The 19,762-nt window shown below is 50.6% G+C and overlaps 1 protein-coding gene across 7 annotated transcripts in view; it reads right to left on the bottom strand.

The window, feature by feature from the left end:
• Nucleotides 1-19,762, bottom strand: part of TRIO (trio Rho guanine nucleotide exchange factor) — a 284,086-nt gene that overhangs the window by 30,835 nt on the left and 233,489 nt on the right. For 6 of the 7 annotated variants that reach the window (XM_036410831.2, XM_036410832.2, XM_045571514.1 and 3 more), the window contains 2 exons: nt 3,082-3,374; nt 1,371-1,541 (listed from right to left, as the gene is read on the bottom strand). In XM_036410831.2, coding sequence (XP_036266724.1) covers nt 1,371-1,541; nt 3,082-3,374 — 464 coding nt within the window. The remainder of the gene's footprint in view (nt 1-1,370; nt 1,542-3,081; nt 3,375-19,762) is intronic. The other variant, XM_036410839.1, reaches the window with a different exon arrangement.

Here is a 19,762-nt window from a genome sequence, read left to right as displayed (position 1 = left end):
CTTTAGCAAACAAAAGAATTATCATGCAGTCAATCCACTGTGTAAAAAATACTCTTACTTGATAACTAACCAGGCCTGCCTAGCACCTCCCTTTTGGCTGACCATGCAGATTTAAGACATTTCAGGTTTCTGCTTTTAAGAATGGTACAGCTTAGAACACTACGAAACAGCTTGGGGATTGTTAGAGAAATGACGCACCCTTTCCTGATGAGTCCGCTCTGTGCTGAGGGGTGAGGTCCTCTTTCATCTTTGCTCCCACCCACCCCCAACAGTGGAGGGTGTGCACCTCAGTCGCCCCAAACTCCAGATTCAAACCCAAGCCAAGCCCCGCAGCTCCCTGATTGCGCACTGACTGCCAGGGGGGGAGCGGGAGGTCAGCACTGCAGACATGGGGCTGGAGAAACGCCTGCCTCAGGCCCAGACTCCTGTGCGGCCTGGCTGGGCAGCTGTCCATCAGTGGCCCTGGCTTCCCCTCCCCCACCAGTCAGAAAACAGGCGATTCAGCAAGTGATCGTGATAACGCTGTGGAGGGATTCAGGGGAGGAGAAATGGGAAGAATGGGCAAAACTGGTATGTTTTATTCCTAAAACTTTAGCTACTACAAAAAAAACAACAACAAAAAAACAAAAACGAAAACAAAAAAACCCCACCAGCGATGACTTCACAGCACGGTTTTCAGGGCCTGACAATTTGGAGGGGCACAGTGGGCCAGGATGCGAGAGGATGGGCAAGCCAGCCACCAGGTTTCCTTTTGATATTTTGGGGTCTACAGTTGGGGTATATATAGTAATTCCTGATTACGTAAGAACTCAAAAACACAAAAACAGATGGGCTTGGCTTGGCGCCTCCGCACGTCTCCAAGGAGGAGTTTTGTGGCTCTGAACTTGGACACCTGTCCCCACACGCCAGCGCGATCCTGATCTCTGGCATGCTGGAGAAAGGCCCTGGACACCAACGACCACCTCCGCACAGCCTGTGCAAAACACCTCCCAGGAGAACGGGCTGGCCTGACAGGCTGGAGGAGGCGGTGGTGCAGACAGCTCACGGCTGCTCTCTCAGGGACCCCATTAGGACAGTAAAAGAAAGCAAACCTTACTTTAAAAGTGGCAACTGCTGAAGCACCATTAAAAGTGCACGGAACATATTTATCCTAAGGCACGTGTGTGAGGAACAGCACATTCGGCCTCCTGGTCTAACGGGACTTTGTCATCCATAAAGCTTTTGGGATGAAAACCGGCGGAATCGTCCTGAAAAGCAGAGTGTTTCCCAGGCGCCCTTGCAAGGCCGGGGAGTCACCTATCTCCTGCAATGAGGGTGGAGCTTAGCGGCTACTGAGGGCGCCCCCATCACGCGGGCGGCCGGGGCCCTACCTTGTCGTCCTGCGAGTCCGGCTGGAGCAGGCTGTGCTGCTGGATGGCCATGGGCGGGGGCAGGGGCACGGCGTCGGCCCCCTCCTCCCCTTCCTCCTCGCCGCAGCTCTGCATGCCTGAGGAGGAGGACTTGGAGAGCGTGCCGCTGCTCAGGCCCTCGTTCCGGCCTCTCTGAAATGGAACCGACACTCAGTAACAGACATTACACTGTGGGTCCCGACTGTCAATGCCAGTTCACAGAAAGGAGCCCTAAGGGGTGAACTGGAAAACTACATCCCGGACAGAAGCTCCGATGGCAGACAGAGAGAGCCATCTCCCCGACCCTGATGGTGATTCCTCATTCCTTCCTGCAGCCCAACCGCCCTGTCTGCCAACTTGGACGCGAAGGGCCATTGAGTGTGTTTAGAAGGAACTGCCAAGGATATGTGAGGCTCTGGATAAATCTCAACTTCGAGCAGAAAAAAACTATCCTGTTCAAAAGTTTGAGCCCTAACCCTGATGGGGCTCCAGGCCCCCTGGCCCATGTTCGCTCCCTCCTGGCACCTCGCTGGAATAAAATCCATGGACATAATAATGGTGTAAGGAAAAATGCAACCCAAGGTGCATCTTAAGAATCTGAATTATCCGCCGGGACCGGTTTGGCTCAATGGATGGAGCGTCGGCTTGGGGACTGAGGGGTCCCGGGTTCGATTCCGGTCAGGGGCATGTACCTTGGTTGCGGGCATATCCCCAGTGGGGGGTGTGCAGGAGGCAGCTGATCGATGACTCTCTCATTGATGTTTCTAGCTCTCTATCTCTCTCCCTTCCTCTCTGTACAAAATCAATAAAATATATTAAAAAAAAAAAAGGAATCTGAATTATCCCATTACTATCCCTCTATTCTTACTTTTGGAAAACATTTCAGTTCATTTCTAATAAGAGGACACTGATTTAGAAGGAAAACTTGAATGCAATGAACCACACGTTCCAGCACAGCCTGCAGCAAATTGTGCGGGGCCCAGGCCCGAGGGCGGGGGAAGCAGCAGGACACCCACACCCACAAACAAATTAAACCACACAGTACCTCTCTCCCTCTGCCCTTTTCTTTACAAGCCGGTGAGGGGTTGGGTGGCTCTAGTTAAAACCTCTGCAGTTTAAAACCTCACTGACACCACCAGTGCTTCCAGCCCAACTTGGAAATCGTGAAAGAATTTTGAATAAAATGTAATTAACCCCACTGAGCCCCCCACAAAAGGAAATGAAGAAAAAAAAAAATTCCTGGCTGACCTACCTATATTTATCTTGATGACAGGGAAATAATTGTGTTTACTGCTCAGGACAGAGCTAAGTGTGAATATGGGACGAGAAACATTTTTCCAGCCTCAGGGGCTGCTGAGACCGGGCAGGTCTGGCCAGCACTGTGGCCTTGGCCCTGAGTGAGTGAAGGGGAGAAGCTGAGGCTCAGGGCATCCACCTGCTCCAGGGGTGCCCTGCCCGGGGAGGGAGGAAAGCTACCCTGACCGGGTAAAGAAGCTGCAGGCAGGTCCTGACCCTGCTAACCTGGAGCAGCTCCTCCAAGGCCTGACCCCACTGAGCCTAGCAGGCCGCTCACGGGTTCAGTGGGCCCCCCACACTCCGGGGCACCACGGAGCACAGACGGAGTGAGAACAGTCAGACCGGCAGCTGTGCCTACAGCCCGGGAGAAGGTGCTGGAGGGCGCTGGGGCACTGACCTCCTCCACCGTCTCGTCCTGCGGGGTGGCCGCGCTGTCGTCCGAGTCCTTCTGCGAGCCGGCGTCGGCGCTCTTGCGGACCTCCCGGCTCTTCTTGTGCTTGTGCGCCAGCTTCTTCACGTGCCCGTCCGCCTTGCCGCTGCTCAGCCGCCGCACCGGGCTGGTCAGCCACTTGCGCAGCGTGTTGCCGGGGCGCTTGGGGCCCGGGGAGCTCTGGGCCCCCATCATGTGGGGCTGAAGGGAGGCCACGGAGGCGGGCGGGCTGGCATCGTTACTGGAGACGGACAGCGAGTCTGCGGGGACCAGAGAGAGACCGCAACGCGTGACTGTGTGGCCCCGATTCTCCCCGTGGCCACGTCCGGCCACTCACCGAGGCGCCTCGGGACCGCCCGGCGTGTGGCTAGCCCGACGGGCAGAAATGCCACCGAGAAGGCCCACCACACACACACACACACACACACACACACATGCACACGCACACACTTTTCAAACGTCTAAAGCCCTTGAGTTACGCTAGGGACCATTTTTCTCAGGATGTACTGCCCCCTCCAAAAAAATCCCAAGTCTCCAAACCAGGATCATTTTCAGTTTTAAAATGTCACTGTCACTTAGAATGCCATGGACACCGCAGGATAGGATAGGATGTTTAAGTCATTTCACCCATTTTCTTGATAAACAAAACCCAAGAAAGGATGGTTTAAAGAAGATTTTAAAGGAACTTGAAAACTAATCCTGTTGGATAAGGGTATTAGTCTGACTCACTGCCAGTGAATAGAAGGACAGCTCAGTAAATAAACATGTGTGCATGCGTGCGTGCGTGTGAGTGCACATTTGAGCAGGGCTGACTCTGACCAACAGCAGCTTCTGGGGCCTGCGGTGTCAGGGTGAGCAGTGGCCATGGCCAGGCTGGCGGAGGGGGGAGGCCCGCCGTGCCCCCTTGCTCACAGCCAGACTTTGAAACTCCACCGGCGGGTGCTTCTTTGGGCCAAGTTGCCTCTCATGTTGGAGTCAATACGGGCAACAATTAACAAAACAACACGTTTTTTAAAGAAATACGCTCTTCCTCAAATAACCAAGACACTTAGAGAAGCCATGTCCACATGAACCGTCCGTCTCATCGGGGCTCAGAAATTAAATGTAGTCAGCCCCGAGGGGATGGGTGTCCAGGAGAACAAAGGAGATGTAAGAAAACGTGGGTAACGGCTGACACTCACAGACCCACGGATTATGTCTGAGGCGTTCGCGTAAAAACTGGAAACCAGTGACCTTGGACGCTGGCCCTCTCCTGAGTCCCCGAACCCGGGCTCTGCCACAGGGGATGGGATGAGGAGGAAGAGCACTCACTATGCGTGTTTTCTGAAGCCGTCTGAAGTCTCAACAGTAAATGAAACTAAGCCGTTGAAGAGATTCTTCCAGGCTGACACCTGCCTTCGCTGTATTTACCTCTGCGGCCCGCAGGCCATGATGCGGATACACTTAGAAAGTAAGCGAGTCACTTCCTCCCAATCCTGTGATTACCGAGAGTCCACAGCCATTGCCACTCCGCTCCAGACGCCTGGACTAGACAGCGGAGCCCCGGCTAATTGCTGTTCCACTCCTCTGGCCCCGGCCTCGCGTGGCAGAGGGTGCAGTCTTCCATAAACAGGTGAGGCGTTTCAAGGAAGACTCTCCTCCTTCTTAAAAATCTAGATCTTCTCAGAGGCCGACTCTGGTTCAGAACTCATCCAAACAGCAACTACCTGTCCCCCTCCATATGTATGGTACATGTGTGTGTATGAACATGTATAATCATACATGGTTTTTATTTTATTTTTAACAAGTTACTAAAACATGTCCACATCAGTTTTATTTCCCAAAGGTGCCACCTGGAGGAGGCGGGGAGAATGACAGCAGGAAGCTGACATTCAGCAAGCAAGGCTGCTGAGGGGCTTTCTCAAGGTCTCACCAAGGTCACAGGAAGGAGACGTGCCCCAGGAACCCCCGGTGAGAACAGGGGGGACCAGAGGAAGAGGAGGGTTTGGGTAATCCACATGCCAGGTGACAATTTATTTAACCAGTTTGTTTTTTTAAGTACTAACTATTAGAAAGACACGGTGACACATTTCAGCCATTTATTGTGCGGACACACATCAGGTCCTATACTTGCCACCTGACAGAGATGAATGAAATCCAACTCCTTCCCTCATGGGGCTGACCACAGTGTTTTCTGAAGTCACCCAGCCATTGCACAGGCAGAAATGGACACATGCTGTGAGTGAGTCTCCCTGATAGAGGCTGGGAGGAAATGGAACCAGGTGGAGTGATCGTGGAGGGCTCCGTGGAGGAGGTGGCACTGAAGCCAGCCTTGGAAGCAGTCGGGCCTAACACCCACGCACTAGAGAATGTAAGCTCCATGGGGGCAAGGGCTCATCGATCTGCGACTTGTTGTGCTCTTAGGGCCTCGCACATAGTAGGTGCTTATTAAGTACCGAATGGAAACACCAGAAATCTCCAGTCTAAAGAAATTGGCCAAGCTGACTCACAATCCATATGTTCAGAACAGTCATTTCCTCACTGTAGATGCCCTCCATTGAGGAACTGCCCAAGACAAATACCTAGGAAGGAGGTGCACCGGTGGAGGTGGGGCGACACCCTGGACAGGCCGGGAAGGGGTGAGGTGTCGCTGAAGGAGAGCTGCTGTGTCTTTTATGAACCAGAGGAGGCAAAGGGCTGAGGCCCACACTACACTCCAGGTCTTTACACTCATAAGCAGACACTCAGACATCAGAAGTAATGGGAACTCCGAACACCACCTATGTGAACAAATGAACTTCACCTACGTGAACAAATGAACTTCACGTGTATTTTTGTGCCTAAAAATAAGGACTGGGAGGGGGGTGGGGGTGGGGACGGGGACGGACACACAGAACGATGACCGGCACGGGAGCAGTGCAGTAGACAATAAGAACGCTAAGTGGAAAGAGGATGACTACCAGGAATCCTCACAGTCTCCTCGCCCTCCCAAACTCGCAGGGTTACAGAAAAGTGAGAGGGCTCTGGGACGGGGTGAGCAGCCAGGGCAGGGCCTCAGCCTGAAGGTACATACCGGCAGGCATCACCGGTAGGAGGGAAGGACCTGCAGCCCATCAGTAACAGTTTGGGGACCCACATAAGAAGGAAAGGAAAAGGGTCCATATCCTGCCAGCTGCAGACAAAGAAGGATCGCATTTCATTTTAACCCTCTCCTCGCTCTCCGGACGGGAATGTGTAAGATGCTTCTGAGAGGTTACAGTGGGCCCTGCATTGCTGAGCAGGACTGGCTGTAGGTGGACGATGCTCAGGGTGTTCTAGCCTTCCTTGGGGAAGGAGCTGGCAGTTGTACAAATTGGTTCCAAAGAAAAAGAAATCAGAGACAACCGTTTCCTAGCCTCTCAGTGTGGCTCAGCCGCATAGGATTTGGTCCTTTGCACTTTGGAAAGCAGGTTTGAAGGAGATCTCCCCTTCATCGGGCAGGTGGAGCACTAACCATGGCTGTGGCCTCGATGGCCTGCCCGGGACCAGAGCGCCCAGGCCATGCTCGGAGTGCTGCAGACCGATGTTCTGCAGGGAGCGGCAGGGCTCCTCCCAAGCTGCTCTTCACCAAACCACTGCGTGACATTACTTCACTCCATTGGAATATTTATGACTTAGAACAAGGCTGGCAGCAAAGATAAACCAAGAAGGGAATTTTTGCCCATTTTTATTTATTTTTAAAATTTATATTTTCATTGATTTGAAAGAGAGAGAGAGAGAGAGAGAGAGAGAGAGAGAGAGAGAGAGAAGGAGGGAGGGAGGGAGGAAAAGAAGGGAGGGAGGGAGGGAGGGAGAGAGAGAAACATCAATGATGAGAGAATCATAGATTGGCTACCTCCTGCACATCCCCTACTGGGAATTGAGACTGCAACCCAGGTATGTACCCTGACCAGGAATTGAACTATGACCTCCTGGTTCATGTGTTGATGCTCAACTGCTGAGCCTAGCATACTCAAAATCAGTTTTAGATGAAGGATAAATAAAACAACCTACTGAATTACTTTATTCTGTTTCTCATTTAAAAAAACCACCCACAACTTGTCCCTTATTAAGGGGACAAAAGAAACATCAGCATAAAGAGATAGATCAGAGCACTGAAGTCATTTTAAAAAATGCTCAAGTGTGTACATGAAAGTGATCTGCCTGAAGCCCCGAGACAGAAAAATCAATTAAAATAGATCTTTCCTCATTTTGAGGGGAAAACAACCCCAAGGAGATGAGTGCACACAAAGTCCATGCTAGATTTCTTCTTAAAATAATGAAAAAGCTAAAGGAAGGGGGGCAAAGCTGAGCCCTGACCCTCAGCCCCACACAGGCAAGAATTCCACCACGTGAACACACACACACCCGCCCCCCCCCCCCCCCCAAAAAAAAAAAAAACTGCTGGGAGAAGAGAAATCGCCTTCTAGTCCCGGACTGTAAATGTGAGACATCTGTGATTAATAAAACACTTAAAAAAAAAAAAAAAAGTAAGAAGAAAAGGAAAGGGTCCATATCCTGCTAGCTGCAGATGAAGAGGGATCACATTTCATTTTAACCCTCTCCTCGTTTTCAGAAGAGAAAAGCCTAAAGATGCTTCTGAGAGTTTGGAGTGAAAACCGGCTTACTGAGCAGGAGGGAACCCTGAAAAGAAACTGCAGCCTCCCAATCTGTGTCCCCAAACCTGCCCCCTTCCCTGCGGGGCTCAGTGTGTCTCCTCCGTTGCCTCCGCTGCACACGGGCGGGGGCTCAGGGGCAGAGCTGTGAGCTGCTTTGTTTGGGCTGCACCTTCGAGTTTACAGCCTGCCTTTCCCTGACGATGCTCACTTTACAGACCAATGGACATTCACAAGCGAGGGGCTGAGGTTTGAGCCACCTGAGAGATCTGCACTGGGCCAGGGCATCGCACAATGGTGGTGAAATGCCCGACTCCTCCCCCGGCTGCTGGGGGAAAGGAACAAAAATGTGTTTGTAAACGGATAGTCTACCATGCAGATGAAGCGATGTCCCATTTTGCACAGAAAAAGCAATAGCAAAGGAGGAGGAAGGAAGCGGGACAGAGTGGAGCTGGGAGACGTGGAAGGAAGACAAGCCCCCTGGCAGCAGCAGGAAGACGGGGTGAAGCTTGCGCCCTCGGACGGCTGGTGTCACGGGGCTTCCCTGTCCCTGCACGTCTGCGACAGGCCTCCCTGGCTCCACATACCGCCAGCTAAAGGCGCACAAGGGCCCACGCTGACCGCCAGTCATGTCTGACGAAGCTCGGCCTCCTCACAGATGCACGGGTTCCACCCTGGGAGACGATAACTAAACGGCTGTCTGGCATTTCTAATTCTCCTCCGAGTCTCCACGAACGATTTCAGCTCGTTCATTTTAAAGAGAGACATTCCCATCTTTCTGTCCGTGGGAGGTGTTCAACCGCGTCTGTCCAGGTACCAACGCCGGGACGCCAGGCACATCCGCTCTGGCCGGGCTTGGCCCAACTCAGGGCTCGGCACACGTCCAGCACAAAGTGCTGACTTACACTCTGGTCCTGAAGACTCGGAGAAATGTTTGTTTATCAGTGGCTGCGATGTGCAAGAGAAAGATAATTCCAGACGATGTTCGAACAGACCAGGCAGGGTTTAGTCAGGGGCACTTAGCCTACTAAACCTTTGTCTTGTCAAGAATTCAATGCAGCACACCATGTTTTTAATTAGGAAATTCTTCTACCACACCAGGAAGGCTGACATGCACATGTGAAAATCAGATCTGTAAGTGACTTACACAGCAAAGAGCAAGTGACTGCTAGCTTAGGGCTGCTGCCTGGGTTGGTCTAGAGCAAATTTTTCTGTATAAATGACTCATCTCTCTGATTTTCAAACTGGATTTTAATGCGCCTGCTTTTGAGATCAAGTAACAATTTTCTGGAACAAACAAACAAACAAAAAATAGATCATAACACAATAGAATCCTCTAGAAGATTACATAAAAAGCAAGGTGATCTGTAAATTATCCTGGGAATTGTCTCTTAATTTTACAGTGATCACTTCGCCTCCATATGCCAGCGCTAGGTGTAGTGGCTGACAAGGTCTGAGGAGGAGGGCGAAGCTGGGAATTTTAGGAAACTGACCTGTCCAGAGATGGCCATACTTGCAGTGGTTCAGAATATAGGATTAGGTCTTTCTAGAATACTTTTTCAAATTCAAATCTATATCCTATTTGTGAATGAGCATCTGAAAACTTGATTGCTTTCCAGTTTTTCATTTTAGTTATTACTTCACTCTTTCCTACGGGCCGGCCCTCTTCCAGGTGTGAGTCAGCGATCCTTACTCTGCTCGTCTGCTGACTACACACGCATCAGGGGCTGCCACGCACCGGGTGCCGCTCTCTGCACACACCTGGGCCCAGGTGCTCCAGGCTCCGCTCTGGGCTGAAGTCTCATGCAAACTCATGTTAACACGGGAAAGAATCTTTTAAAGAAGTCAGAGGCTGTCCAGAGGCACCGGACACGCGGTTTGCAGGATGGGAATGGCTGACAATGAGGCAAGAGAACATCGGATGAGCATTTTACATTCGTTCACAATTCGGTGAACTATTTCACCGTGGGTCCTTAATGTGAAAATGCGAATTCTGCGTTTGCTTTCAAATATGACGTGGACACAGAAAACATGAAGGAGAAGAATAAATTCCCCCAGCTTTCTTTAAAAAAAATAAAATAAAAAGATCCTGATTCAGCCAGAGGTCCAGCGCGGCAGGGCCCACGCTCACGCGGTAATGAAGAACACATGGCCCTTGCTGCCTGCACACAAATGGCCCGCACACTCACTCCCTGTGCACCAGCCCCCCCCCCCCCCCCCAACTCACAGGGGAGCCTTCACTTGCAGCCCACCTCCTGGACCCCTGAATGAAAGAACACAATATAATCACCGGCATTAATGAAAACAGGCTCAACCAGAAACAACTGGACTCAATTAGGAACAACTGCTCTAGAGGCCTTTCTGTGAAGGCTGAAAGCAAGGAGCGTGGGTGCATGCACACAGCAGTTCCCCTGTTTTGTGCTCTGGTCCTAGGGGCCACGTTGTGAAACAGCCCCCTCAACGCCAGCTTACCAAGAGCAGAGGAACGAGGTTTGTCACATCCATCTAACCTAACAGGACGTGCAAACTTGATCTTGGACTCTCAGAGAACCTCTAAATGTTATTCTCAGGGTGGTTTCTGAAAAGAGTTAAAACATGACATAATTGTTGGGAAATACGCTTATGCCACCAAATGCAAAACTCCAAGCATCGTTTTTCCTCTCAAACTCATGCGTGTGAGGGGAAGGCTGTCAGAATTTCTAGTCAGGAAACCGTCGAAGTTTGTTTATTGAATCCTCACCCTAGTGTATTTTTTCCATTGGTTAATTGAGAGAGAGAAAGAGAGAGAGCGCAAGAACACAGATGTGAGAGAATCACATCAATTGGCTGCCTCCTGCATAAGCCCCAACTAGGGCTGGGAATCGAACCTTCAACCCAGGTACCTTCCCTTGACCGGAAATTGAACCTGCATCCCTTTCACTGCCCAGGCAAATGCTCACCCACTGAGAACACCAGCCAAGGCAGAAACCATCTCATTCTAAAGGTCTTTCTCCACGTGAATCTCACCACTTGCACTTCCAATAAAGAAATGTAGAGAAATTTAAAAAAAAAAAATGAAAGAAGATGGTGTAATCCTCTGCTTGGCCAGTCAGATAAACAGCACATGGCACGTTGCCTAAGTGTGAATCTGAAAGCACCTCAGAAATGAAATAACGAGGAAAGAGGCATTATTGATAATGAGCCACAGAAAGAATGGGCCAGTTTTGATCAATGTAAGGACGTTAGTAGAATCTACTGCAATGAGTCATCCGGGCCCTGGCTCATGGGCTGGGTCAGGAACGCCCTCGGTGCCCGTGATCTGTGGCTGGGCCAGGTTAGCGCCAGGTGCTGGTTTCCAGAACAAGACGAGCGTGGTGGCTGGCCTGGCCTGTGACAACATCCTGCTGGCTCTGTGGAGGTGGGTGCCTATCTGTCATGCCTTGGGGGGGGGGAGGGGGGAGGCATGGGGGAACCAGGCACAGAGAGTCACACACTGCTGAGACCACATGGTTATAAAACACTTCTGTTAGCAGAAGTTCTCCTCTTTTTAACCTCTGCTTTATGTTGAAGCTTACTTTTTTTTTTAAACACATATTTTTATTGACTTTAGAGAGAGGAAGGGAGAGGGATAGAGAGATAGAAACACTGATGAGAGAGAAACATTGATCAGCTGACCCTGAAACCAAGGTACATGTCCTTGACCAGAATCAAATCCAGGACCCTTCAGTCTTCCGATGGAGGGTCTATCCACTGGACCAGACCAGTTAGGGCTAGTGCTTACTTTCTAATGCAAACCTTCTCCCCCGCTTCTCCCCCCTTCCCTTCCCCCCCTTCCTGTGCAAACACCGGCTTTGTCCAAGGGGAGTTTCTAGCCTTTGGCCCTATCTTCTTGAAATGACAGGGCCATTCTCTCCGCTTTTTATGGGAGTCAGCCCTTGAAATATGTTTTCAGGAGATGAAGAGCAGGCTTTTTCTGCAACCAAAAGTCTAAGCTGTCACAAAAAGAAAAGAAATTCCCAAGGGAGTCAGATTCCTGACTTTTACCCAAGGACAAAAGCAGATGTTTCAAGATATCCTTGCTGGATGAAAGACAGACAACTTTCCAAAAGATTACATAAAAATGAGAAACACACACTCGGATCCTGCACGCTGCAGGCATTTATGTCCCCCAGAGCTTTCCGACACCCCTCCACCCCCACCCTGAATGGGGGAGCCTCAGGGCCCTCAGTATCACCAGATGGAGAATCAGACCGGGGAAGGGAGGTTTCCCATCAGCCCTTACATTAGCCCAGCCAGGTCGTGGCCCTACTGCCCACACCGAGCCAGCCCCACGTGGCACTGCTCCACATAAAGCCTGGCAGTGGGAGGGGTGGCCTGACAGAGAGGGAAGAGGCCTGGACTCCTCACCCGGGCCCACCTCCCCTCCTACAGGAGGAAACAAAGGGTGTAAGCCCAGGTCCAGGCTGCTTCCCGGAGCTCTGCAGGGGAGGCGCTGCGGGGGCCGGCATGGCCACCCGGCCCGCCAGGCAGGCAATTAATGACATCCTGCGGCATGCTGATGTTGGCCCCGGTCTGCTGTGAGGCTCAGCAACCAGGAAAACCCCTGAATGTCCCTCTGTTCAGTAGGCTTTCTCAGAGGCTGAGACCCTCTGTGTTCCTAAGAAGTCAAATGATGAATGCCACTTTCACAGAGAAAGATTATGGAAACACAAACTCTGTGTGTTTACCAGATTACTTAGCATTTAGTATCCTCTGACTTAGGGATAAGGAGGCTGCTCTGTGATAAGAGTGCGTTCTGGATTCCTCATTGGGAAGTCACTCTCCTGGCAATACAGTGTTTACTCTTGTCTGAACAGATAATCGTCCTTTAAAGGAACAGAAAGTTAACTCGAGGGGAATAAGCTCCCACAACACTCCCTCTGTCTGATTCTGCCTTATTTCAGAGGTCCTAACACTGCTAAGATCATGAATGTTTAACCTCTGGGCATACTTATTCCTGATACTAAACACAAAGTGTTAGTCGTGAAAGTTCTCATTTGAAGGAGGCTGACATTTGCAACAATGTTCTTCCTGATGAATATTGATGCTTTTGGTTGGTGTCGTCTTATTGAAAAAAAAAACCAAAAACAAAAACAACAACCATGAAATAACTTAGGCTACCTTCTTCTACAAGAAACCAAAGACTTGCCGAAACCAGTTTGGCTTAGTGGATAGAGCGTCGGCCTGTGGACTGAAGGGTCTCAGGTTCGATTCCGGTCAAGGGCATGTACCTTGGTTGCGGGCACATCCCCGGAGGGGGGTGTGCAGGAGGCAGCTGATCGATGCTTCTCTCTCATCAACGTTTCTAACCATCTCTGTAAAAACTCAATAAAATATATTAAAAATAAAAAAAAAAGAGACCAAAGACTTTTCTTAGGGTGATTTGTAGATTTGTAAAGTTGGAAGTGTCTTTAAATGAAGACAAAGACATCCCACGCACGATGGTTTAGAAGACCGGTCTGCAGTTAGCAGTTGAAACTATGTGACTGATTTATTTCAGGTGGTGACAGCTCTCTCTCCATTCATATAGAATTTTATTATTTTAAATTAAGACCAGATTCAGAATGCCAACATGCCAAAGTCTTTTCCCTACATTCTTCGAAAACGCATGAACTGCCTAAGACCACGCCTACCCCAAATACGCTATAAACCATGCAAACGTATATCTGTTTTCATAAAGCCACATATCTCATTTCATAGAGCCGTACACTCATTTTTATACGGCATTAAGTAAAAACAAAATTGGCCCTGCCAAGCCGCATCACTCTTCACATCATCCGCCCGCAGGTTAGCTGGAGTTTCAGGCTCCAGGGATGGAATATTAGCTCAGAAAGAGTTACAGCTGCGGAGAATCAGGAAATGGACGATCTCTCCCCCTTCTCCCCCCTTACCCCAAACCACAAAGCAAAGATCTAGTACTATATTCTAGGGTCCCTGGTGGTTTGGTTCAAAAAAACAAAGAAACGAAAAGCCCCAACCAGTTAGGAATTATTTTCACAGTTGTATTGTAGTAACACCTCTACCAAAAGCAGAATGCTGCTCTAATGAAAGCGAGGCCTTTGAAAGCAGGATCACCACGCGGCGGCGAAGGCAAAAAGCCTACCGCGTCCATTTCCAAGAACACAAGGATGAAGGGTTGCAATGCCACAACCCCAGCTACAGGCGATGTGATGACACCCTGCTCCCACTATCCTCCAAGACTGAACTGAATGGCACTGAACTTGAGTTCTCAGCCTGTGATTCTGTCCTTTGTCCAGGACCGCCCACACTCCTTCCAGATCACACGCTGAAACGACAATAGCGAGAAAAAGCGGAAATAAAGGCGGGCTGGCGCCGCGGCTTCTGGCTATTCGCGCGTCCAGCATGGGATCTGAGAGCTCCATGTGTGAGGAAGGCGTTCTGGGAGGAGGGACCGAGCCCAGGACAAGGTGGCTCTAAGATGCCGTCACTCCTCCTCTCCCTTTTAGGAACTGTCACCAGCCGCGCTGTGCAGGCAGCCGAGGAGCTAACTGCAGAGAAGGAGGGAAGGAGGGCAAGGAGGCCTGGAGCTGTTCCAGGAAGGAACAAAGAGGCCCAGAGACAAAGGGAATGAAAAGAACGCCTCTGCCAGGAACGCCGATTATTGCACAAATCCTGCCTGTGGCTTTAATTGGTGCCCGGTGTGCAGAGGGGCACTGCCAGGGCAGGGAGGGCAGGAGGGGAGCCATGCAGGCAACAACCCAGCAGCCTCCTCTGGGGAGCGGGGGCGGAGGACGGCCGGGGCGAGCGCTGTAGCTGGCCTTCTTTCTAGCTGGAGAAAGACGGAGGGGAAATGTCCAGTTTTAGCTGGACGTCATGAATAGGCACAGTCCCTTCTTGTTACGGAAGACTCCTACTCCACCGCGCATGCGGCGGGGCCCTGGCCCCTTCTCCCAGGGACCCAGCAGCTTTCAGAGATAAAAGGGGAAGGGCTGTCCTAGGGCTGTCCACCTTGTTCAGCAGCCCTTCTGTGGCTAAGCCTTAGGCTTAGGGAGAATGAATGCCTCTCGTCTCCACGCTGATACGGAATAGGCCCATTTTCTGACAATATGAATCAGTATTAATTTAATTTTGTTAAAAAAATCTTAAATACATATTTGTATTGATTTCAGAGAGGAAGGGGATGGGAGAGAGATAGGGAAACATCAGTGAGAGTCATTGATGGGCTGCTTCCTGCACGCCCCCTACTGGGGATTGAGTCTGCAACGCAGGCATGTGCCTTGGCCAGAATCGAACCTGGACCCTTTGGCTCCTTAGGCTGCTGCTCTTATCCACTGAGCCAAACCAGCTAGGGCAAATCGGTACTAACGTTAACAGAATGCCACAGGAGAAACCTTCAGCTGTGTATTTAAGAAAATGGACAGTAGAAAGGATTGGAATGCCTTCTTTCAGTCAGATTTAAAAAGCATAATAAAAGATGCGTCACTTTACACAGAAGAAAACGGGTCCAGCTTACCAGAGGCTGCCTGTGGCATTATTCCGCTCTCTGTTGCTCCATGTGTCTGTGAATTTTCCAATCTTTTTTTTTTTTTTTTTTTACAATTAGTACCTAGTTTCAGAGAAACTACCTATTTTTCGAGATGCGCTTTTGTTCAGGTTTGGATGGTTTTGTGGGAGTGTGTGGGCGGGGGTCCTCCCAGCCTGGTCCCCCAGTCCTGGGAGCTAGGAAGAGGAAATGAGGGAGCCCCCCCTGAGAACTCCAGGCTCATTACCCAGGCCCCCAAGCCCCCAGGCCCCCAGGCAGGCGGCAGGGTTTATGGACTTGCTCACTCACCCCCAGGCCAACTGCCAGCACCTGGAGGAAATTCTTCACAGTAAAAAGCCATAAATTCCTGTTCCCCTGAAGCCCAGCTAAAGGGAAATACTTAGAAAGGCCACATTCCAGAGAGAGGACAGCTGAGAGAAGAAGGATTCCGTTTCTTCGGAGGGCTCCTCACCTGGACCCCAGGTTTCTGGAGCACTGCGAGGGGGCCTTTCAGTCTGTTTTTAAATAGGAACTTTAAAAAGTTTTAATATTTCAAACTTTTATATTCACCCTAAGTAAGGCCAAACAATGTTCAGTTTCTTTGCTTTTTGGCTGGAGATGTATATAAATTCAGTGCACAAAATGGCCTTCCCCCCAAATGGATATCGTAAGCTCAGAGTGACAATTATGGGTCAGTGAAAACCGAGAAAACACATTAAGATTATTTTAAAATTTTAGTTTGCTTAAACTTTCCATGTCGCTTTTGGAGAACATACCCATAGCAGGCATCCTTTTTTTTTGGCAGATGAGGAAACTGCAGGTGAGTGACATTAACAAAGATTTTATCAAGGTCACACCGGCAAGGCGAGCCAGGCAAGGACACTGGCTGTCTGACTTCCACAGTAACATACTATCTGCACTGCATTCTGCACATCGTGCCTTCAACTCTCACTGCTAGAAAATGCTGAAAGAGCAAGAACTGTTCGGGACAGACCTTGGTTTGCACAGTGCGTTGTGTGGCACAATCGGCCTTCAGGGCTGGAACAATGCCGCACTGTGCCGAGCACTGCGAGGCTCTCCTCCCTCCCGGAGGCGGCGTCCTGCGGGCGGGCGGCCTGGGTGCAGGGGGCCTGGGCCTGCAGGAGGGCAGGGGGGCTGGGTGTGCAGGGGGCTGGGTGTGCAGGGGGCTGGGTGTGCAGTGGGGCTGGGTGTGCAGGGCCCGCTGCTGGCATGCTGCCTGCTTCCAGGGGGAGCTCAGACTCCGCTTCAGCAGAGGAACGCCTTTCCTGCATTTAGTCCTTGCAATGTGTTTCTTTAATTTATAAAAACAAAAACTGCATTGCTGAGAATCCACACACTCCTCTTCGAAAAGCAAAAACCAGAGGAGGCTGGAAGACGGCTCGGGGACCATGAGGCTCGCAGTGCACCGCGAACACGGGCCTGCTCCGTGTTACAGAAGGCCGCTGCGTGACGTTCCCCTCACTCGGGGGGCCCGCTCCGGCTCCGAACAGATTCCATGTGTCCCATAAAAGGCACATTTATTTCAGAGTGGGAACAAATGCGGGAGTTCCCCGATCCCCCGACAGAGCTGGGCTCTCCCGGCGGAACCCTCTTAAAGGTAATTTACAGTTCTTCCTGACCTTCCGCCTCTCGGCAGTAAAACTCCCGGGCCGAGGGCTGGGTAAGTGACTGGTGTTGGCAACATCTGCAGATAGAAACACGCTTCCACGCCGATTGTCCCAAGCAAGACTAACCCACATGTGGACAAGGAGAACGCCCCGGTGAATATGTCAGGAAGAAAAACTGCCTGTTCCCAAGGTACCCCCAACAAACGAACCCCCAGGTTGCTTGTAAGCGGAAAGAAAGGGTTTACAATCGCTCTCTAGGATTTACTGGGCATTTTAAAGTTACTTTAGGATTTATTTCTGGAATATTACTCAAAGTCATTTTTCCCCCTTTTCAATCGAATGTGTATATATTTTCCCGTTATCAATTTAATATGAGGAATCACGGTATTAAATTGTCACTCATATAACATGGCATTGGGGAAATTGTTTTGGAATTACTATGAAGTTTTGGGGGGGAAAGTGGAGTCATATTCCTCCAGGAGAAAAAATAAAAAACCAAACTGCCTTACACCCCAGAGTTTTGCTTACTCTCATCTATCCTTTACTGTAAAGAGATTAGTGGTTTTCGCCCATGAAAATTCCACTGGACATCAATTTCTTTCCAAATTTGTGTTAGCTTAATTAAACTTTTGGGGGTGACAGCTTGGATAACATCACCTGGAGTTTCCATTATGGTTTGAGAATTCCAGAGCAAATATATATCTAGGGAAAACTAAAAAAGTATTAGCATAGCTCTCCTCCTGGGCTCACTCAATAATCTCCCAATCCACCCACCCCCCACCCCCCCAAGAATGCCCAGGAAGCCCCAACACTGCTATGCTTCAAAACTCCCTCTAGCAGAAAAATGCCGTTTCCTTAAAATCCATTGCTTCTTAGCAAAACTGCTTCTTAAAATATTTCAGCCCAGCCCTGGCTGGGTAGCTCAGTCGGTCAGAGCATCGTCTCAATACGTCAAGGTTGCGGGTTCGATCCTCATTCAGGGCACATACAAGAATCAACCAATGAATGCATAAACAAGTGGTACAACAAACAAATCAATGTTTCTCTCTCTCTCTCTCTCTCTCTCTCTCTCTCTCTCTCTCTCTCTCTCTCTCTCCTTCCCTCCCTCCCTTTCTTAAATCAGTAAGATGAATAAATAAATGAATAAAAATTCGGCCTACCGTAAACTTTGGGATGTTTATGATAGACACATTGAGAGGATGCTCTATTGTCACTCTCATCCCGCAGATGAAGAATGAAGTTTAGAGAGGCAGGTAATTTACCAGAGACCCGAAACTACTGACATGCAATCAGACTTCTGATGCTATCAGTTGTTTTCGTCACTGCACAGACATTATTATTTTCAGTAAAGAGGCCACAGGGTCATCTGCTTTCACACGCCCAGTGCGGAATTCCTGGTCACAGTGTCACCCTGGGCCCGCCCAGCCTGACACCTCCACAGAGGGAGGCCGTTCTTAAACACTGTAATTAGCATAAATATAAACCATGTATGGTCAGTGACTTTTAAAAAGTGTTTTGATAGCTTGATGAACAACAACAAAATACAAGAAATAGTATCAAGAACAATGTTCCTACCGACAAATTTAATATTCACACAGCCAACACTCACTCCCTGCGGGCCTGTTTTCCTCTGGTATGTCACAAACAGACATGTCCACAGTGCCAGCCCCTTCACATCTGAAAGCACATCTTCTGAGGCTCCCGTTTCCCCAGAGCCCCCTTTGCTGGGTCGCTCGCTCCCTTCTCAGCCCAGGCCCCCTCCTGAAGCACCCATGACCATGCTGGCAGAGGGGAGGCAACCACACGGAAAGGGCCCAGGTCAGGAATGAAACCTGTGGACACCGTGCCTGCCGGTCTGCAGGAGCCAGCCCCGTGCAGGAGGCAGCCCGTGAGGACTCACTCTAACGACTGCTCGGCTTGGACAGATGTCAGCGGTGGCCAGCCTCCCCGCGGCTGTGCAGCTCTGCGGGGACCCACAGACCTAATTCCTTCCCTCACTTCACTCTTTTATATCCTCCGGCCTTTTCTCAAGTGGAGGGAAGCTGATTGACTTGGCAGGAGTCGTGTTTGCTGGTCTGGACTCCAGTTCTGTGTCTAAAGCCGGAGCCTGGCACACACCCACACTGCCCGGCAATGCGCCGGGGGTTACCGGGAGACCCTTCCCCCCTATGACTTTATACTATCTTAGTCCAGGGCCGCGTTCTTCAGAGAAGGACCCAGGCAATCTACACACAAACGTGGGACACTGCCCCTTCTCTGCTGGGTTGCTGGAAAATCCCAAACAAAATTAAACCTGGAACAGACCTAAGACGAACTAAAATCATAAGTAGGCGACTGGCAGCTTAGATTACGTTACTGCGTACATGCAATTTATGAGAAGAAGAAAAAAGGATCACCAAAAGCAGTCCCCAGACATGAAGAGTGCCTTACAACCCAGCAACCAGCCTGTGGCTGCACAGAGCACAGTCCCATTCTGAGAGGTCCTCACACACAATCCCCATACAGCCACCTCTCGCACAGCGGACAGCAGACAACACGCTTCGGGGGAACACACATCTCAGAGGGGCACACAGCACCGTCCCAGCGCCACCTGGAAGGCAGCCCAGGGGCAGGGGCGGGGGTCACGGGTACCTAGGTCGAGGATCCAGTACTTGCAGGTGCCTGGCTGCCCGCCGCTGCGGTAGGCTGAGCCCACGGGAGAAAGCGAGTCCAGCGGATCAGCCGGCTTAATTCCATTTGGCATGGTGCGCGCTGAGCTGGCTGGAGGCTGAAGGCTCCGATCCCCACCCGGTCTGTCCCTGGGAGCAGCCAGCCTAAGCCGCTCGTCAAAATCAGGTTCAACAGGCACGGCAGCCGGCTGGGGTGGCCACGGGGGCAGGCACACTGGCTGGACCCGAGGCCCCGGG

This window comes from Pipistrellus kuhlii, unplaced genomic scaffold, assembly GCF_014108245.1.
Source record: "Pipistrellus kuhlii isolate mPipKuh1 unplaced genomic scaffold, mPipKuh1.p scaffold_m20_p_4, whole genome shotgun sequence".
In the NCBI taxonomy this organism is placed as follows: Eukaryota; Metazoa; Chordata; class Mammalia; order Chiroptera; family Vespertilionidae; genus Pipistrellus; species Pipistrellus kuhlii.
Note: the sequence above shows the minus strand (reverse complement) of the source record. Positions and strands in the feature narration are given on the sequence as shown.